Source organism: Pipistrellus hanaki, assembly GCF_964339955.1.
Source record: "Pipistrellus hanaki genome assembly, chromosome: 15".
NCBI classification, from domain to species: Eukaryota; Metazoa; Chordata; class Mammalia; order Chiroptera; family Vespertilionidae; genus Pipistrellus; species Pipistrellus hanaki.
This window is the reverse complement of record NC_140517.1, coordinates 48,825,027-48,843,134: the sequence shown is the minus strand read 5'-3', so window position 1 is coordinate 48,843,134 and position 18,108 is coordinate 48,825,027. Positions and strand designations below refer to the sequence as shown.

Below are 18,108 nucleotides of genomic sequence, written 5' to 3'. Positions count from 1 at the left end.
CAGAAACATCACTGATGAGAGAGAATCACTGATCTGCTGCCTCTTGCTCACTGATCTGCTGCCTCTTGCACACCCACCAGGGCCGTGGTTGGCAAACCGCGGCTCGAGAGCCACATGGGGCTCTTGGGTCCCTGGAGGGTGGCTCTTCCACAAAATACCACGGCCTGGGCGAGTCTATTTTGAAAAAAAATGGCGTTAGAAGAAGCTTGAGTTTAAAATATTTGGCTCTCAAAAGAAATTTCAGTCATTGTACTGTTGATATTTGGCTCTGTTGACTCATGAGTTTGCCGACCACTGGCCTAGGGGATCGAGCCCACAACCCAGGCATGTGCCCCTGGCCAGAATCGAACCTGGGATCCTTCAGTCTGGAGGCCAACGCTCTGTCCACTGAGAAACTTGCCAGGGCACCCTTTTTCTTTCAACTTAATTTTTTTTACATTGATTTCATAGAGAGAGATCCTGTCTAGGATTGAACCTGCAACCTTGACACATCAGGACGAAGCTCTAGGAACTGAGCTACCCCGGCAGGGCTCCCTCACCCTTTCTAACAAGTCTTCTATGGACAACTTTTTATTTCATTGTTCCAGAGCCTATCTGTGAGAGCCCACAGTTTATGCTAAGGTCACAGGCTCAGAAGTGTTTTACAGATGGGGTACTTGTTAAAAAAAAAACCGAGAGTCTGTGGGGAGGGGGCGGGAGAGGGCTCTGGGGAAAAGAGGGTATATATCTAATACTTTCAACAATAAGGATTTATTTTTTTTAAATATCTGAGAGCCCATGACGAGAGGAAGCAGGGCCGAGAGCCGGTGGGGGCGAGGGGCTGGCGGACTGGTCGGCGCTCGGAAGCTGCTCTCGGCCCAGCTGTCCGCCCTCTGCCTCCTCATCACCACCCCGTCTGGGAGGCAGGTCCCACGGAAAGGGCTAGAAAACACGACTCCACTCCAGGGCTGAGCCCACACTCCCAGCTTCTTGGGGGGGGGGGGAATGTCAGGCTGCTCACTTCAAAGAATATGTTCTGATGGTTGTTTGTTTTATTTTTTTTATTTTTTTGTATTGGTTTCAGAGAAGAAGGGACAAGGAGAGAGAGATAGAAACACCAACGTGAAGCCATGCATTGTTCGGCTGCCTCCCGCACATCCCACCCTGAGGATGGAGCCTGAATCCCAGCATGTGCCCCGACCAGGAATCCAACTGTGACTTTCCCGTTTACAGAAAACGCTCGAGCACTGAGCAAAATCTGATAATTTTTATGCCAATATATTTTTTCTTTTTTCTTTTAAACCTTAAGAATAAAGCTCTACTATTAAAACAACTGCAAACAATGCCAATGCAAACACCAAACCGTGTACACGTTATCATTTTTAAACTTGAACGCCAAGAGCAAAACTCTGGCTATTAGATAATGACAAAACAGTGCCAACGAAAAACAGCAACGAGAAATCAAAGCTACAAGACATGCTCACGTATTTAGCTACTAAAGAAAAGTTTCTTTTGCTGCTTTATATGTGCTCAGAGTTCTTTTTTTTACAGAGTAGTGACAGGAGATTTCTCTTCTATTTCTGTAGAATCTAAAGATCAGGGGTGGTGTGTAATCTCAGGTTCTCTACTGAGTGTTTACTAGGCAGGATGGGACTGAGTGTGTTTTTAATCTTGTTTTCCCTATTTTTTTTTCTTCTAATTCTCGCTCTCTCTGTCCTAATGCATTTACTTGTTGAGCGAGTATTAGTTGAAATCAAGCCTTTCCCAGGCCCCAATCCCACCAGTAGAATTCCTTAGTCCTTGGGGCCCAGGATACAAAGCTGGAACCGCCAAAACCGTTGGCAGTTGTGACGTTGAGGGGTTGTATTTTGTGGTGCTTTGGGGCTGTGGGGAGGGGAGCCCGGCCGGGGCTAGCCCCCCAAGATCTGGTGGGTCTTATGAAAGGAACCCTAAAGAAGACGTTGGAAGAAGCCATTTTTCCTCTTCCAATTGGGGTCTGCCGGCCGGGGGCGGGGCGGGGAGCAGGGGCTCAGAATTAACTGACAATGCGCCGATTAACAGGAGAAAAGGTGTGGCCCGGGGGACCTCCGAGTCAATGGGGCCCGGACGAGCCCCGGGGGGAGAGGATTTGGCCATCAGCCTAACAAAGGCTGGTGTGAGGCCTCCCGGGGCCGGCCCGGGGCCCTGGGCCTTTGTGATGCTCCCGGCTCCGGGCAGTCTGCCGGCGCTGGCTCCCCAGGAAGCCAACTCGGAGGGGGGTGCAGCTGCTGGTTCTTGGGGGGCCTGCGGGGAGGGAGCCCTGAAACCCCAGATCCTCATCTTCCACTTCCCCAAGGGAGAGATTTTATTTTTATTTTTTAGATTAAGCAGGTGAGTGTTATTATCGAATGGAAGTCTTCTGCAGAAACTCAGTAGGATTGTAATATTATTTGCCTGTCAACGCCTCTCAGGACTTTGGGCAGACAGCATCTTAAGCCATCAGGTACGAAGAACGCTTTTCTGAGCTTCAGTGCCGGCCATCACCCACACCGAGGGAGAGACTGTGGGACGTTAACCGAGGTGGTGACATCTCCACGCCTGCTTCTGCACCGGGGAGAGGCGGCGGAGGCTCCAGGAAAACCCAGCCGAGGGGAGCCTGGAGATCTAACGCCAGTCCCGGCCAAGAGGAGAGGGAGAGAGCAGTAAACGCCGCAGAGGAGAGAAATGCAGGAAGGGAACAAGCCACAGAGGTAGAAAAAGAAAAAGGAAAAAAAGAGAGAGAGACCCTTGGAGCTTAGGACAGCAGGCACAGAAGGAACATTCCAGAAGGGAGACAGGCAGAGAGCTACGATTTCTTCCTGCATCTCTTGTAGCCCAAATGGTTTGGGGATAAAAGACGACAAAATAACCTTTAAAAAATACATAGTATTTCTTTCTCTTTTCAAGTGTTTATTCCAGTTATTCACTTTTAAAAATAGATATACTTTATTGAATTTTTTTTTTTTAAGAGAGGAAGGGAGAGGGATAGTTAGAAACATCAATGAGAGAGAAACATGGACCAGCTGCCTCCTGCACCCCCACCCCCACCCCCACTGGGGATGTGCCCTCAACCAAGGTACATGCCCCTGACCAGAATCGAACCTGGGACCCCTTAGTCTGCAGGCCGACGCTCTATCCACTGAGCCACACATGCACACACACACACACACACACACACACACACACACATCTTTTATTGATTTCAGCGAGGAAGGGGGAGAAAGAGACAGAAACATCAATGATGAGAATCACTGATCGGCTGCCTCCTGCACGTCCCCCCCTGGGCATGTGCTGTTGGCCAGAATCGAACCCGGGACCCTTTACTGCACAGGCCGATGCTCTATCCACTGAGCCACACCGCAGAGGGCCACTTTGTTTTCTTTTATTACATTTCCCAGAATTCCCAAGACACAGGCCACTTGGAATGGTTGTAACGGGTTTTCTGTGAAGAGCTTGATTTCATTACAAAATAATCTTCTTTTAAAATCAATTTTCAAGGAAAAAGAGAAACATCCATGTGTTTCGCCGTTTATTTATGCGTTCATTGGTTGGTTCTTATAAGTGACCCGACCGGGAATCAAACCGGCAATTTTGTTTTGTGTGTGTGTTTAATATATTTTATTGATTTTTTTACAGAGAAGAAGGGGAAAAGATAGTTAGAAACATCGATCAGCCCCCCCCCCCCCCGCCCCCAATGGGGATGTGCCCTTGACTGGAACCGAACCTGGGACCTTTCAGTCCGCAGGCTGATGCTCCATCCACTGAGCCAAATCGGCCAGGGCTTTATTGATTGATTTTTGAGAGAAAAGGAAAGAGAGAGAGAGAAAGAGAGAGAGGAGAGAGAGATTGATATTGATTCGTTGTTCTACTTATCTGGGCATTCATTGGTTGATTCTCGCATGTTCCCTGACCAGGGGATTGAACCTACAACCTTGGTGTTATCGGGATGATGCTCCAACCCACGGAGCCACAAGGGCCAGAATGAGAATAATTCTTTTTTTTTTTTTTAATGTATTTTATTGATTTTTATACAGAGAGAAAGGGAGAGAGACAGAGAGTTAGAAACATCGACGAGAGAGAGAGTCATCGATCAGCTGCCTCTTGCACACCCCCCACTGGGATATACCCGCAACCAAGGTACATGCCCTTGACCGGAATCGAACCCGGGACCATTCAGTCCGCAGACTGACGCTCTATCCACTGAGCCACACCGGTTTCGACTTCATCACATTTTTAAATCGAAGCAGAGAATGAAAGAAATCCAAGGGGAAGTGTCGGTTCCAGGAGGAGAAAAAATCCAAACCTGTGTGACTTCATTTTTCCCATTCTTTCCAGAAATCCTGCTCTTTCCTTTCCTCTGGCTACGCCAGTCTGCTCGTCTGGACCTTACAGACAGCAACCCGGGGTGGGAGGTTTCCAAGAAACGGGCGTGTGATCGCCTGGGGCCAGCACACGCCAGCGCTGTCTTCAAGGTCATCAGTGTTTTCTTTTTATTTTATTTTAAATATATTTTATTGATTTTTTTACAGAGAGGAAGGGAGAGAGAAGGATAGAAAGTTAGAAACATCGACTAGAGAGAAACACCGACCAGCTGCCTCCTGCACACCCCACACTGGGGATGTGCCTGCAACCACGGTACATGCCCCCGACCGGAATCAAACCCGGGACCTCTCAGTCTGCAGGCAGACGCTCTATCCACTGAGCCAAACCGGTTTCGGCAGGTCATCGGTGTGTTTTTTTAAAAAAAAACCTCATATTTATCCCAAAACTTACCAGGGTTTGATTGGCCCATTTTATAAAAGGAGAAAACGAAGCAGGGAAGATATTAAAGAAACGGCTTTAAAAAAAAAAAAAAAGAAAGAAAGAAAAGGAAAGAACTGGCTAAGTGGGGGCGTTGGGTTTTGAACCCAGGACCCTGGCTCTGAGAGGATTCTCTACCTCCAGGTCCAGGTTTGGCTCCTCCCCCGGAAGAGAAAATGTTTGCAGACAGCGTGTCAGCTTCGCCGCAGAAGGCCTTGCCCGGAGCGCCCCCTGGTGGCCGCCGTGGCAAAGCGCGCCTCTGGCTGATGCCCTTTTTGTGTTGGTGAGGTCCATGGGGATGGAGGTCAAACTTGGTTTACCCACCTGCATCCGTAAGATTTTTTTTTCTTTTTCTTTTTTTTAACTCGATTGTTGAAAATGTTACATTGGTCCTCCTTTCCCCCCATTCACCTCTTCCCGCCCCTCCCGTCCTCCCTCCCCACTCCCCACCCCCAGGCCCTCACCACCCCGTTGTCTGTGCCCACGGCTTATGCATTACACTGAGTGGCCAGATGATGATGATCTCTGAACGCATAATAACCTGGGCACTCATTGTATATCCTGTATAATAAAAGGCTAATATGCAAATTGTCCCCTCGACCAGGAGTTCGACCAGCAGGCAGGCTGGCCAACCACCCATGTCCTCCTCCCCCCTGGCCAGGCTGGCCGGACCCCGCCCATGCACGAATTCATGCACTGGGCCTCTAAAACACACACACACACGCACACACACACACACATATATATATACATATGCCAGAATATTATGCGTTCAGAGATCATAATAATCTGGCCACCCAGTGTATACATATATTATTGCTTTCAGAGAGGAAGGCAGAGGGAGAGAGATAGAAACATCCATGATGAGAGAGAATCACTGATGGGCTGCCCACTGGGGATCGAGCCTGCAACCTGGGCATGTGCCCCTGACCGGAAATCGAACCCGGGACCCTTCAGTCCGCAGATGCCCTATCCACTGAGCCACACTGTCCAGCTGTTCAAAGCTTTGGATGGGTGAGGGAACACAGCTCGGAGACCTAACCTCCCCCTCTCCTTCCGGTTGGGGCCTGGGTGACCGTGCCTCCGGCAGTGTCTTCCAGGAAAGTTGAGAACTTGTGGCAGTTCAGAATGAGTCACCCCCAACCATGCCTGCGGAATGCGGAATTTCCTCTTTTTTTCCCCCTTAGGTATGTTTTCTCCATTGTCTTCAGAGAGGGAGGGGACGGGCGGGGCGGGGCGGAGACAGAGGAGAGAGAGAACTTCTATGACACATCGATTGGTGGCCCCCCTACACACACCCCTACCGGGATGGGGCCCTGAACCTGCAGACCCTTCGGGAGGTGGGCCGACCACTGAGCCCACAGGCCCAGGGCGGTATGCAGAGTATGTAAGGCCCGGAGGCTGGCAGATAGCCTTTGACCTTTCCCACTTGCTGCCTAAAGGAATGTGAGATAGAGACCTGCTTGGGGGCGGGAAGGAGAAGTCTCTGTAGATGAGTGAAGTTTAGTGTAAAATCCTTCGGTCGGAGTCCTCCCTGGCCCCTTTGTTCCAAGATGGGCCAGCAACCGGCTGAGAAATGTTAGCTCTTCATCCCCATCAGCGGCCTCACTGCCTCTGGAGCCCCAGGCCCCTGCCTCCCTCCCCCTCCTCCTCCTGGGTCCAGAAGGACACACGTACCCGAGGGCCTTCCTGTTTTGGGAATCTTTTTTAATTAAATATATTTTTATTGGTTTCCGAGAGGAAGGGAGAAGAAGAGAGAGATGGAAACATCCATGATGAGAGAGAATCACGGATCGGCCTCCTGCACAGCCCCTAATGGGGATCAAGCCCGCAACCCGGGCCTGTGCCCTTGGCTGGAATCGAACCCGGGATCCTTCAGTCTGCAAGCCGACGCTCTATCCACTGAGCCAAGCCGGTTTTGACTCTCATCGATGTTTCTAACTCTCTATCCCTCTCCCTTCCTCTCTGTAAAAAAATCAATGAAATATATAAAGAATTTTAGTGAGTTTATTTGAGCCAAACATGCCGAGAAGCAGAACCTCAATGAACTGAGAAAGCCCGGAGAATGGCGGGCTATTTCATTATCTGCATTCACACAGGCCATCGGGAGGGACACGGGGTGACGTGACACCCATGGGTGACGGGTTCGGGAGGGGGGTGCACCGCGGACACATGGAGCTGGAACGGGCCTTCCTTCCCGCGGGCCCGCTCTCCGGAGGGGCCGGGTGCTCCGGGGGGACTGTCCTCCCTCCCCTGGGCCGGGGTCCCATCTGCCCGGCGTGAGGAGCGCATCCCCACCCCTGGCACCGTGTGCGCTCTGCGTCCCCGCCTCTCCATGGGGACAGGAGCCGGGCCCGGGCCCCCCACCCCCGGGGAGGCCCCCCCACCCCCGGGGAGGTCCCCTCACCCCCGGGGAGGCCCCCTCACCCCTCAGAGAGGCCCCAGGGCCCCCCTCACCCCCGGGGAGGCCGGGCCCGGGGACAGGAGATGCTCGGGCCGGAGGCCGGGTCCCTAGAGCCGGGTCTGCGCGGGGGCGGCCTCCGAGCTGTGCCGGATCCCGTAGCCGAAGTAGATGGCGGCGCCTGGGGGACACGGCGGTGAGGGGGACCCCGGAGATGGCTGGGCGGGGAGGGGAGCTGGGGGGAGGGAGGATCTGGGGTTCAGTCCCCCCCTTCCCCCCGGAGGCCACGTACCCATCGCCATCCAGACGCCGAACTGGGCCCAGGTGTGGGCGGGCATCTGCAGCATCAGGTACAGGTTCACGAAGATGCTGGCGAGGGGCAGCGCGGGCAGCGCGGGCACCTGGGGTGAAGGTCACCCCTGAGCGCCCGGAGGGAGACCCGTCCCTGGGGGGCGGGAGGAGCCCAGTCCCCTCAGGCCACGCCCCCCACGCCTGGTAGACGGGGTCTCCCGCCGCGTGCTCCTGATGGAGTGTGGGTCAGGGTGGTCCATTCATTTTATTATTATATTTTATTTTATTATTTTATTTTAGTTATTTAATTATTTTATTTTATTCAGCTGCCTCCTGCACACCCCCCACTGGGGATGTGCCCGCAACCAATGTGCATGCCCTTGACCAGAATCGAACCCGGGACCCTTCAGTCTGCTCTATCCACTGAGCCAAAATGGCTTTGGCTATTTCATTCTTCTTTTTTTATATAGTCCTGTGTTTGAATAGGATTTTAGTTCATAAACAACTTCTGGTTGTTGTTTGTTTCATAAGTTATGAAATCATGTCACTGTTGTTTAGGTTCTTAGCTTAATCATTAAAGTCTGTTTAATTTATAATGTATCTTAAGAATCGTAAGTACTGCCGAAACCAGTGTGGCTCAGTGGACAGAGCGTCAGCCTGCGGACTGAAGGGTCCCGGGTTCGATTCCGGTCAAGGGCATGTGCCTTGGTTGCAGGCACATCCCCAGTAGGGGGTGTGCAGGAGGCAACTGATGGATGTTTCTCTCTCCTCGATGTTTCTAGCTCTCTATCCCTCTCTCTTCCTCTCTGTAAAAAAAATCAATAAAATATATTTTTAAAAAGAATCTTAAGTACCATGTGTACCAATCTTTTTTTTTCTTTTTTATTAAATATATTTTATTGATTTTATACAGAGAGGAAGGGAGAGAAATAGAAAATTAGAAACATCGATGAGAGTCATCGATCAGCTGCCTCTTGCACACCCCCTACTGGGGATGTGCCCACAACCGAGATACATGCCCTTGACGGGAATCGAACCCAGGACCTTTCAGTCTCCAAGCAGACGCTCTATCCATTGAGCCAAACTGGTTTCAGCTTTTCCTTAATTACTTAATTGATTAAGGCATCACATATTTGTCCTCAACCCCCCCATTCCAATCCTCCTCCCACGCATGTCCTCACCCCCCTATTGTCCTCGACGCCTGGTTAGGCTCCTAGCTGTGCACACAAGTCCTTTGGTTGATCTCTCCCTCTTACCCCCACCCTCCCTCCTTGGGTTGCAGGCACATCCCCAGGGGTGTGTGTGCAGGAGGCAGCTGATCGATGACTCTCTCTCTCATCGATGTTTCTAACTCTCCATCCCTCTCCGTTCCTCTCTGTAAAAAAAATCAATAAAATATTTAAAAAAATAAAAAATAATATTTTTATTGAATTTTTACGGGGAGGAAGGGAAAAGAATAGAGAGTTAGAAACATCGATGAGAGAGAAACATCCATCAGCTGCCTCCTGCACACCCCCCACTGGGGATGTGCCTGCAACCAACATACATGCCCTTGACAGGAATCGAACTTGGGACCTTTCAGTCCGCAGGACCTTTCAGTCCAGCCGTCTGACCCCTGGCTCCTGGTCTCTGGTCTGTTCCCGTTCACCCGTCTGTGCTGTTCCGGCCCCTTCATGCCAGCCCTCCCCCTGCCTCCACGTCCAGCGAGGTGGGCAGACCCCCCCCCCCCCGGGGTCACAGGTCACCCACCTTGAAGCGCAGAGCAGCGGGGTTCTGGGGCTGCCTCCAGAGGACGGCCGTGAGCCCCACCACCAGCAGCAGCAGCAGCCCCGTCATGGCGGCGGCCAGGGGGTCCCCGGAGGCCAGGCGGCCGGGCCACTGGGCCAGGCCCAGGCTCAGGGCGGTCAGCAGCACGGCTGCCAGGGGCGGGCGGGCGGGGGGAGAGCAGGTCAAGTTCAGAGGCCAAAGGTGTCGAGGGATCGGGTCACATCCCGCCATCAAACCGCCCACATCCACCTGGGCCATCCTGCCGGGCCCGGGTTGCTCAGTGGTTAGAGCGCCAGCCCTGCACCTCAGGGTCACGGGTTCGATTCAGGGACATGCACCCGGGCGGCAGGTTCGACCCCTCGTGCGGGAGGCATCGGGTCTGTGTGTCTCCCTCACGTCAGTGTTTCTCTCCCCACCCCCACCCCCAGTCCACTCTCTCCAAACATCACTGGGATGCCCTGACCGGTGTGGCTCAGTGGATAGAGCGTCGGCCTGCGGACTGAAAGGTCCCAAGTTCGATTCCTGTCAAGGGCATGTATGTTGGTTGCAGGCACATCCCCAGTGGGGGGTGTGCAGGAGGCAGCTGATGGATGTTTCTCTCTCATCGATGTTTCTAACTCTCTATTCTTTTCCCTTCCTCCCTGTAAAAATTCAATAAAAATATTATTTTTTATTTTTTTAAATATATATTTTATTGATTTTTTTACAGAAAGGAAGGGAAAGGGATGGAGAGTTAGAAACATCGATGAGAGAGAGTCATCGATCAGCTGCCTCCTGCACACCCCCCACTGGGGATGTGCCCGCAACCCAGGTACATGCCCTTGGCTGGAATCGAACCAGGGACCCTTGAGTCTGCAGGCTGACGCTCTATCCACTGAGCTAAACCGGTCAGGGCAATAAAAATATATTTTAAAAAGTAAAATAAAAGCCCATGGGATGACATCAGGAACAAAGAGATGGGCCCTCATCTGCCCAGGACCCCCCCACAGGCACCCGCCCCCTCCTCCGGCCCCTCCGGCCCCAGCGCCGCCCCCGCTCACCCAGCGCCAAGGCGCAGCCGTAGGCGGCGCGGCCGGACCGCGGGGTGGGCACGGCGCCCCCGGGGCTCCACAGGCCCCGCAGGGCGCCCGCCGCCGGCTCAGGCCCCCGGGAGCCGGCGTCCGGCCCGCGCTGCACCTCCGTCATCTCCTCCCCCGGCTTCTCCTTCTCGCCCGGGTGCTGGTCCGGCTGGTACCTGGTGAGAGACAGGCCTGCCGCCTTCACACGCCCCCCACCCACCTCCCCATCACATGGCCCTTCCCGCCCGCGGGGGCAGCACCCCAGGAGGCCGCGCGGAGGCAAGAGGGGAGCAGCTCCCCCATCAGGGCCCCGGGTTCGAGCCCGGGCGGGGGCTCCGCCGGGCGAGTATCCTCCAGGGCAGCTGAGACCCCAGGTGCCATGCGTGGTCAGGGCGCGGGCCCAGCTGGGGGGTCGTCCCCAGTCCGGGTGCATATGGGAGGCAACCACGATGTCTGTCTGTCTCCGTCTGTCTCCGTCTGTCTCTTCCTCAGGAGCCCAAGCCCGGGTGGCTCACGTGGTTGAGGGAGATGACCCAAGAACCAGGAGGTCCCGGTTCGATCCCCAGTGAGGGCACATGTCCAGTTGGGATGTATATGGAAGGCAACCAAGATGCCCCCCTCTCTCTGTCTCTCTCTCTCAAATCAACAAAAACATCTTTTAAAAAAGATACCCATTGCTTCACGCTCACCGGTGTGGCTCAGTGAATTAGAGCGTCGGCCTGCGGACTGAAGGGTCCCGGGTTCGATTCCGGTCAAGGGCATGTACCTTGGTTGCAGGCACATCCCCGGTAGGGGGTGTGCAGGAGGCAGCTGATGGATGTTTCTCTCTCATCGATGTTTCTAACTCTCTCTCCCTCTCTTCCCCTCTGTAAAAAAAAAAAAAATCAGGGGATGTGTGGGAGGGAGGGAGGGGGGCAAAAAAAAAAAATCAATAAAATATATTAAAAAAAAAAAAAAAAGAGAAATCTAAAAAATAAATAAATAAATAAATAAATAAATAATAAAATAAAAAAAATAACACCTCAGCCTGAAATATGTCCAGAGGGGGGGGGGGAAATCAATAAAACATATTAAAAGTAAAAAATAAAATAAAAAAGATTCTTATGGCTTCCAGTCCCCTCATTCCAGACTCAGTGGAGCCCAAGCCGCAGCGGCTCGGTGGCTGAGCGCCTACAACCTGGGAGCCGCGAGGTCCTGGTTCAATTCCCGGTCGGGGGCACAGGCCCAGGATGTAGGCACGCCCCCCCCCCCCAAGGCCAGGCGTGCAGGAGGCAGCCGCTCCGAGATTCTCTCTCATCGCGGATGTTTCTGTCTCTGCCTCCCCTCCCTTCCTCTCTGAAATCTATACAAACAAAAATAAATCTCGCGGGGCCTCACCTGAGAACCAGCACGGAGAAGGCCACCAGGGAGTAGGCCAGCAGGGTCCCGATCAGCATGAGGTCCACCAGGTGGTTGATGTCGAAGAGGAAGGCCATGAGGGCTGCAGGGAGGGGGCAGACACGGGGTGGGGTGGGAGGAGAGGGCAGACATGGGGTGGGGGGAAGGGAGCGGGTGAGGACCCACCGGGGACATCCCAGCGGAGGGAGTTGGATGGGAACGGGGTAGGTTTGGGGTTTGGCTTCCTCACCTGTAAAAATCCCGGACACCACGGTGGCCATGATGGGGGTGTGAGTCCGGGGGTGGATCCAGGCCAGCGCCCGGAACAGGAGTCCGTCCTCCGCCATGGCCAGGATCACCCTCGGCACAGGGAACATGCCGCCCAGCAGGCTGGCGGAGGGAGGGGAAAGGAGTGTGGGTATGGCGCCCATGACTGGCCCACACTCTGTCGTTCATCCTCCCCTGAGGCTATTTTTCCATTGGGTTTTATTCCATTTTATTTTTTAAAAATATATTTTGATTTTTTTTCAGAGAGGAAGGGAGAGGGATAGAGAGTTAGAAACATCGATGAGAGAGAATCATCCATCAGCTGCCTCCTGTACACCCCCTACTGGGGATGTGTCCACAACCAAGGTACATGCCCTTGACCGGAATTGAACCTGCGACCCTTGAGTCCGCAGGCTGAAGCTCTATCCACTGAGCCAAACCAGTTAGGGCTCTGTTGACTTTTAGAGAGAGTGGAAGGGAGGAGGAGAGACACACAGAGAAAAACATCAATGGGAGAGAGACACATCGATGGATTGCCGCCTGCCCCTGTCCTGAACAAGACTGGGGATCGAACTCGCAACCAAGGCACATGCGCTTGACCGGAACTAAACCTGTGAGCCTTTGGCCCACAGGCCGACGCCCTAGCCACTGAGCCACGAAGGCCGGGGCAATGGTGGGCAAACTGCGGCTCACGAGCCACCTGTGACTCTTTGGCCCCTTGAGCGTTTAGCAGAGGCCGGCGTGGGAGTCCCCAGTGTATAGTTTAAGTTTAAAACATTTGGCTCTCCAAAGAAATGTCAATCGTCGTCCTGATGACGAATGAGTTTGCCCCCCCCCCCCCCCCCCCCCCCCCCCGGGCTCCGGCATCTCCGCGGCTCCCGGTGTGTCTCCCTCTGTCCCTCCCCCGGGCGGGGCGGCTGGGGGCGGGGAGGGGGAGCGGGGGAGGGGGACGGGGGCAGGTGCCGGCACTGACCTGGACGAGAGGGCGCAGAGGGTGCCCGCGGCCACCACGTAGCGGGCCCAGGGCCAGCCCACCTGCAGGAAGGCGTCGGGCAGGGGGCTGTGGGTGCTGAGCTGGTAGTAGGGCACCATGAGGGTGAGGGCGGCCGACACCCCGCAGTACGCCAGGAAGCAGATGGAGAGCGAGGCCACGGTGCCCAGCGGGATGGCCCGCTGGGGGTCCCGGGCTTCTTCCCCTGCGGGCGGGAGGGCGAGGGTCAGGGGCACAGGCCGGGGGGAGGCACAGAACCCTCCTCCTGGGAACTCCCCGAAGCCGGGCCCCCTCCACCAGCCCCGTGCCCCCTCCACCAGCCCCGTGTCCCCTCCACCAGCCCCGTGCCCCCCCACCAGCCCCGTGCCCCCTCCACCAGCCCCGGGCCCCCTCCACCAGCCCCGTGTCCCCTCCACCAGCCCCGTGTCCCCTCCACCAGCCCTGCCCCCTCCACCAGCCCCGTGCCCCCCCACCAGCCCCCCACACCCCCAGGGCGGCCCACACCCCCGGGGCGTCCGGACCCGGTACCTGCAGTGGAGATTCGGTCAAAACCCACGAAGGCGTAGAAGCAGGTGGCGGCCCCGCGGAGAACCCCCTGGAAGCCAAAAGGCACGAAGCCCCCGGCGCCCAGCGGGCCCAGGCTGTGGGGAGAGGAGGCAGGGGAGGAGGAGGGTGAGCAGCTGAGCCATCTCCCCGGGACCGCAGCCCTGGTCCACCCCCACCCCACCCCTGGCCCCGGCCCCGGCCCCATCCGCCCCCACCTGCCTCCCACCGCACTCCCAGCTCCGCATCCACACACGTCTGTGGCCAAGAGTGCCCTGCCCCCGGCCGGTGTGGCTCAGTGGTTGAGCATTAACCTACCAACCTAGAGGTCAAGGTTCAATTCCCGGTCAAGGGCACAGGCCCGGGTTATGGGGCTCACTCACTCCCCAGTGTGGGGCGTGCAGGGGGCAGCCGATTATTGATTCTCTCTCATCATGGATGTTTCTCTCTCTCCCTCTTTCTCTCCCTTCCTTTCTGCAAATCATCAATAAAAGAATATACTTAATAAAAAGAAATTGCCGAAACAGGTGTGGCTCAGTGGATAGGGCGTCGGCCTTCAGACTGAAGGGTCCCAGGTTCGATTCCGGTCAAGGGCATGTGCCTTGATTGCGGGCACATCCCCGGTAGGGGGTGTGCAGGAGGCGGCTGGCCGATGTTTCTCTCTCATCGATGTTTCTGGCTCCCTCTCCCTCTCCCTTCCTCTCTGTAAAAAACAATAAAATGTATTTAAAGATAAAGAGCCTCCTGACCTCACAGTGCCGTTGGCCTCGGACTCGGCCAGCTCGTAGTCCTGCTCTGTGAGCTGCCAGTGGTGCAGGTGCCCTGTGACGAAGCCGGAGAGGATGACGAAGCCGAGCACCAGGAGGTTCACGCTGGTAAACACCTTGGTCACCAGCGCCGACTGGCGAGCTCCCAGGACCACGAGACCTGTGAGAAGACGGGACGGAAATCTAGACAGCAGGCCGCGGAGTGGTCCCCAGGGGCGGGCGGGGCGGGGCGGGGGCTGCTCAATGGTGCAGGTTTCCCCTGGAGGCGATGAAGATGTGCTGGAACTGCGCCTGACCCGTGTGGCTCAGTGGATAGGGCGTCGGCCTGCAGACTGAAGGGTCCCAGGTTCGATTCCGGTCAAGGGCATGTGCCTTGGTGGCGGGCACATCCCCAGTGGGGGGCGTGCAGGAGGCAGCTGATCCACTGAGCCTACCCAGTGAGGGCTGATTTCTTATCTTTGAAGAATTACTCCATTGGGCCCAGGCAGAGTGGCTCAATGGTTGAGTGTCGTCCTACAAACCACCAGGTCACGGTTCGATTCCCAGTCAGGGCTCAGGCCTGGTGTGGGGGCTGGATCCCCAGTGTGGGGGCATGTAGGAAGCAGCTGATCGGTGATTCTCCCTCATCACTGATATTTCTAGCTCTCCCTCCCTTCTTCTCTGCAATAATATATATATATATATATATATATATATATATATATATATATATATATATATAAAAACAAATGAATGAATTTTAAAAATCTATAAAATAATAAAAGTATAATATGCTAATTATACTGGGCAGCCGAACGACCCCCTTTCCTGGCCTCACATCCCCCCACCCCTTCGCCCCAGCCCAGCCTCCCCCGCCCCAGCCGCTCCCCCTCCCCGCCCCATCCCCATCCCACCCGCCCCGGCCGCCTCACCCGTGAGCAGCAGCACCAGGCCCAGCGCGAAGAAGTCCAGGGAGCTGGCCAGGAGGGGCAGGCGCAGGGGCACGCTCTCCTGCAGTGCCCGCGACATGTGCTGCCCGGTCAGGCTGTCGACGGTGGCGCTCCAGGCCCGGGCCACACTGGCGCTCCCTGCGGCCAGAGGAGGCAGGTTCATCCCCAGTGACCCGCCCCCTGCCGGGCGCCAGGGCACAGGTTTGGGGGGAAACAGACAGACAAGAGCCATCTCAAAGAGTTTCACTTCTGGCCGAAACCGGTTTGGTTCAGTGGATAGAACGTTGGCTTAGGGACTGAAAGGTCCAGGGTTCAATTCCGGTCAAGGGCATGTACCTTGGTTGCGGGCACATCCCCAGTAGGAGGTGTGCAAAAGGCAGCTCATGGATGTTTCTCTCTCATCGATGTTTCTGGCTTTCTATCCCTCTCTCTTCCCCTCTGTAAAAACTCAATAAAATTTATTAAAAAAAAAAAAAAAATAGACCTTCCTTCCCCTGGCTTTGCTCCAGGCGGCCTGGGAGCCTGTGAGTCTCTGCTCCCGGCTGGAGCGCCGCTCCTGTATCTCCCTCCACCCCACCACTGCCCTCCCTCTCATACACGAGTCCCGCCCCACCCTCTGCTCTGCTCCTGTGTATGCAAATTAACCCACCATCTTTGTTGGGTTAATTTGCATGTCAACTCCTGATTGGCTGGTGGGCACCACGGATGTAGGTCAATTTGCATATCTCTCTTTTCATTAGTGTCGGTCTTGTTGATTTTACAGAGAGGAAGAGAGAGGGGTAGAGAGTGAGAGACATCGATGAGAGAGAAGCATCCATCAGCTGCCTCCTGCCCACCACCCACTGGGGATGTAGCTGCAACCAAGGTACATGCCCCTGACCGGAATCGAAACTAGGACCTTCAGTCCACAGGCCGAAGCTCTAGCCCAGAGGTTCCCAAACTTGTTTGTGCCGTAGACCCCTTGCCATGTTTTTCGGTTTTGGGTAGACCCCCTACTTACCTGATATTGATTTTTTTGTAAATTTCTAACTGTAGTGAAGTTTAGTGTTAAAATTTAATAAAAAATAATGTACCTACTTTTCTCCAGCATTCTCAAACAAAATAACACTGATTCACTATAATTTGTATGATAAACTACCAGTTTATATATTTTTAAATATTTTCTCAGCACTTTCCTATTCAAGATTCAGGAAACGAATGAACATATTTTTCTCACATTCATATTTATAGACGTGACGAATTGAACAAGTCGGTGCAAGTTCGCGAAGCTTTGAGACAAAAATTGGCAAGAATGTTTACTGCGCGTATGCTTGTAACAAGATGATACTGGTATATCATTATGTGCAGGTTTTTATCCTACAACTTACACAATTTTATAAACATATATAATAAATTTTTTACTTCATAGGTACTTTTATAAATAATTTATATGTTTTTATATTATAAGATAATATGATGTAAGTAAATAGGTACTATCAGTGTATGTTGAGATCCACTATCGTGGACCCCCATTTTCATTTCATGGACCCCCAAATTTTTTTTTCGCTGACGTAGACCCCTTGCAGGTTGTCATAGACCCCTGGGGGTCGATATAGACCACTTTGGGAATCACTGCTCTAGCCACTGAGCCAAACCGGCCAGGGCAACCGTGTGGGGGAGTTCCTCACTGTTACCCCCCCCACAAGCTGGGCCCCAACATGCTCATGACTGAGGACGCAGACCCCAGCCCCCCTCCCCCGGTGCCCCCAGCGGCCCCGCTCTCACCGATGACGTAGGAGAGGATGAGGTTCCAGCCGGTGACGAAGGCGCACAGCTGCCCCATGGTGACGTAGCTGTAGAGGTAGGCGGACCCCGAGCAGGGCACCCGCGCCCCGAACTCGGCGTAGCACAGCCCCGACAGCACGGAGGTCACAGCGGCCACCAGGAAGCACAGCACGATGGCCGGGCCCGCCTGGTCCCGGGCCACCTCCCCGGCCAGGACGTACACGCCCGCCCCCAGGGTGCTGCCCACCCCCAGGGCCACCAGGTCCAGGGTGCTCAGGCACCGGGCCAGGCCGCCTCCAGAGCCCTCCTTCCACTCCAGGGGCCGCCTGCGCACCAGCTTCTGGCCAAACCGGCCGAGGGCTTCGCACCGCATCTTGGATGGAGCCGAGTCGGAGGCGGGGATCTGCAGGGAAACAAGACAGGGAGCCGTCATCGGAATGTCCGCCCAGCCCGGCTGGCCCGGCTCCGGGGCTGAACATCAGTCTATGAACTAGGAGGTCACAGTGTGATTCCTAGTCAGGGCTCATGCCTGGGTTGTGGGTTTTGTTCCCAGTGGAGGAGTGGTGTGTGTGTGTGTGTGTGTGTGTGTGTGTGTGTGCAGGAGGCAGCCGGCCAATGATTCCCTCTCATCACTGATGTTTCTCTCTCCCTCTCCCTCTCTCTCTGAAATCAATAAAAGTAAATTAAAAATTAGCAAAACAAACCAACATCGAAGTGAGAGAGACGCATGGGTTGGTTGCCTCCTGTGCGGTCGCACCCTGACGGGGGCCAGGGATGGAGCCTGCAGCCGGGGAGTACATGCCCCTCACTGGGGATCGGACCCGGGACCCTCCCTGGGGATCGGACCCGGGACCCTCCCTGGGGATCGGACCCGGGACCCTCACTGGGGATCGGACCCGGGACCCTCCCTGGGGATCGGACCCGGGACCCTCCCTGGGGATCGGACCCGGGACCCTCACTGGGGATCGGACCCGGGACCCTCCCTGGGGGTCGGACCCGGGACCCTCCCTGGGGATCGGACCCGGGACCCTCCCTGGGGATCGGACCCGGGACCCTCCCTGGGGATCGGACCTGGGACCCTCCCTGGGGATCGGACCCGGGACCCTCCCTGGGGATCGGACCCGGGACCCTCCCTGGGGATCGGACCCGGGACCCT

The 18,108-nt window shown here is 55.0% G+C and overlaps 1 protein-coding gene across 1 annotated transcript; it reads right to left on the bottom strand.

Moving 5' to 3' along the window:
* Positions 1 to 7,291: 7,291 nt before the first annotated feature.
* Positions 7,292 to 17,325, bottom strand: LOC311633907 (cationic amino acid transporter 3-like; the record flags this gene model as incomplete). Its single annotated transcript, XM_084906912.1, has 11 exons — positions 7,292 to 7,379; positions 7,491 to 7,599; positions 9,239 to 9,405; positions 10,297 to 10,490; positions 11,692 to 11,794; positions 11,942 to 12,081; positions 12,932 to 13,154; positions 13,478 to 13,590; positions 14,242 to 14,419; positions 15,171 to 15,326; positions 16,953 to 17,325. The coding sequence occupies 11 exons, from the start codon at positions 17,323 to 17,325 to the stop codon at positions 7,309 to 7,311; spliced, it is 1,827 nt and encodes a 608-aa protein (XP_084763038.1). The 3' UTR covers positions 7,292 to 7,308.
* Between the last annotated feature and the right edge of the window lie 783 nt (positions 17,326 to 18,108).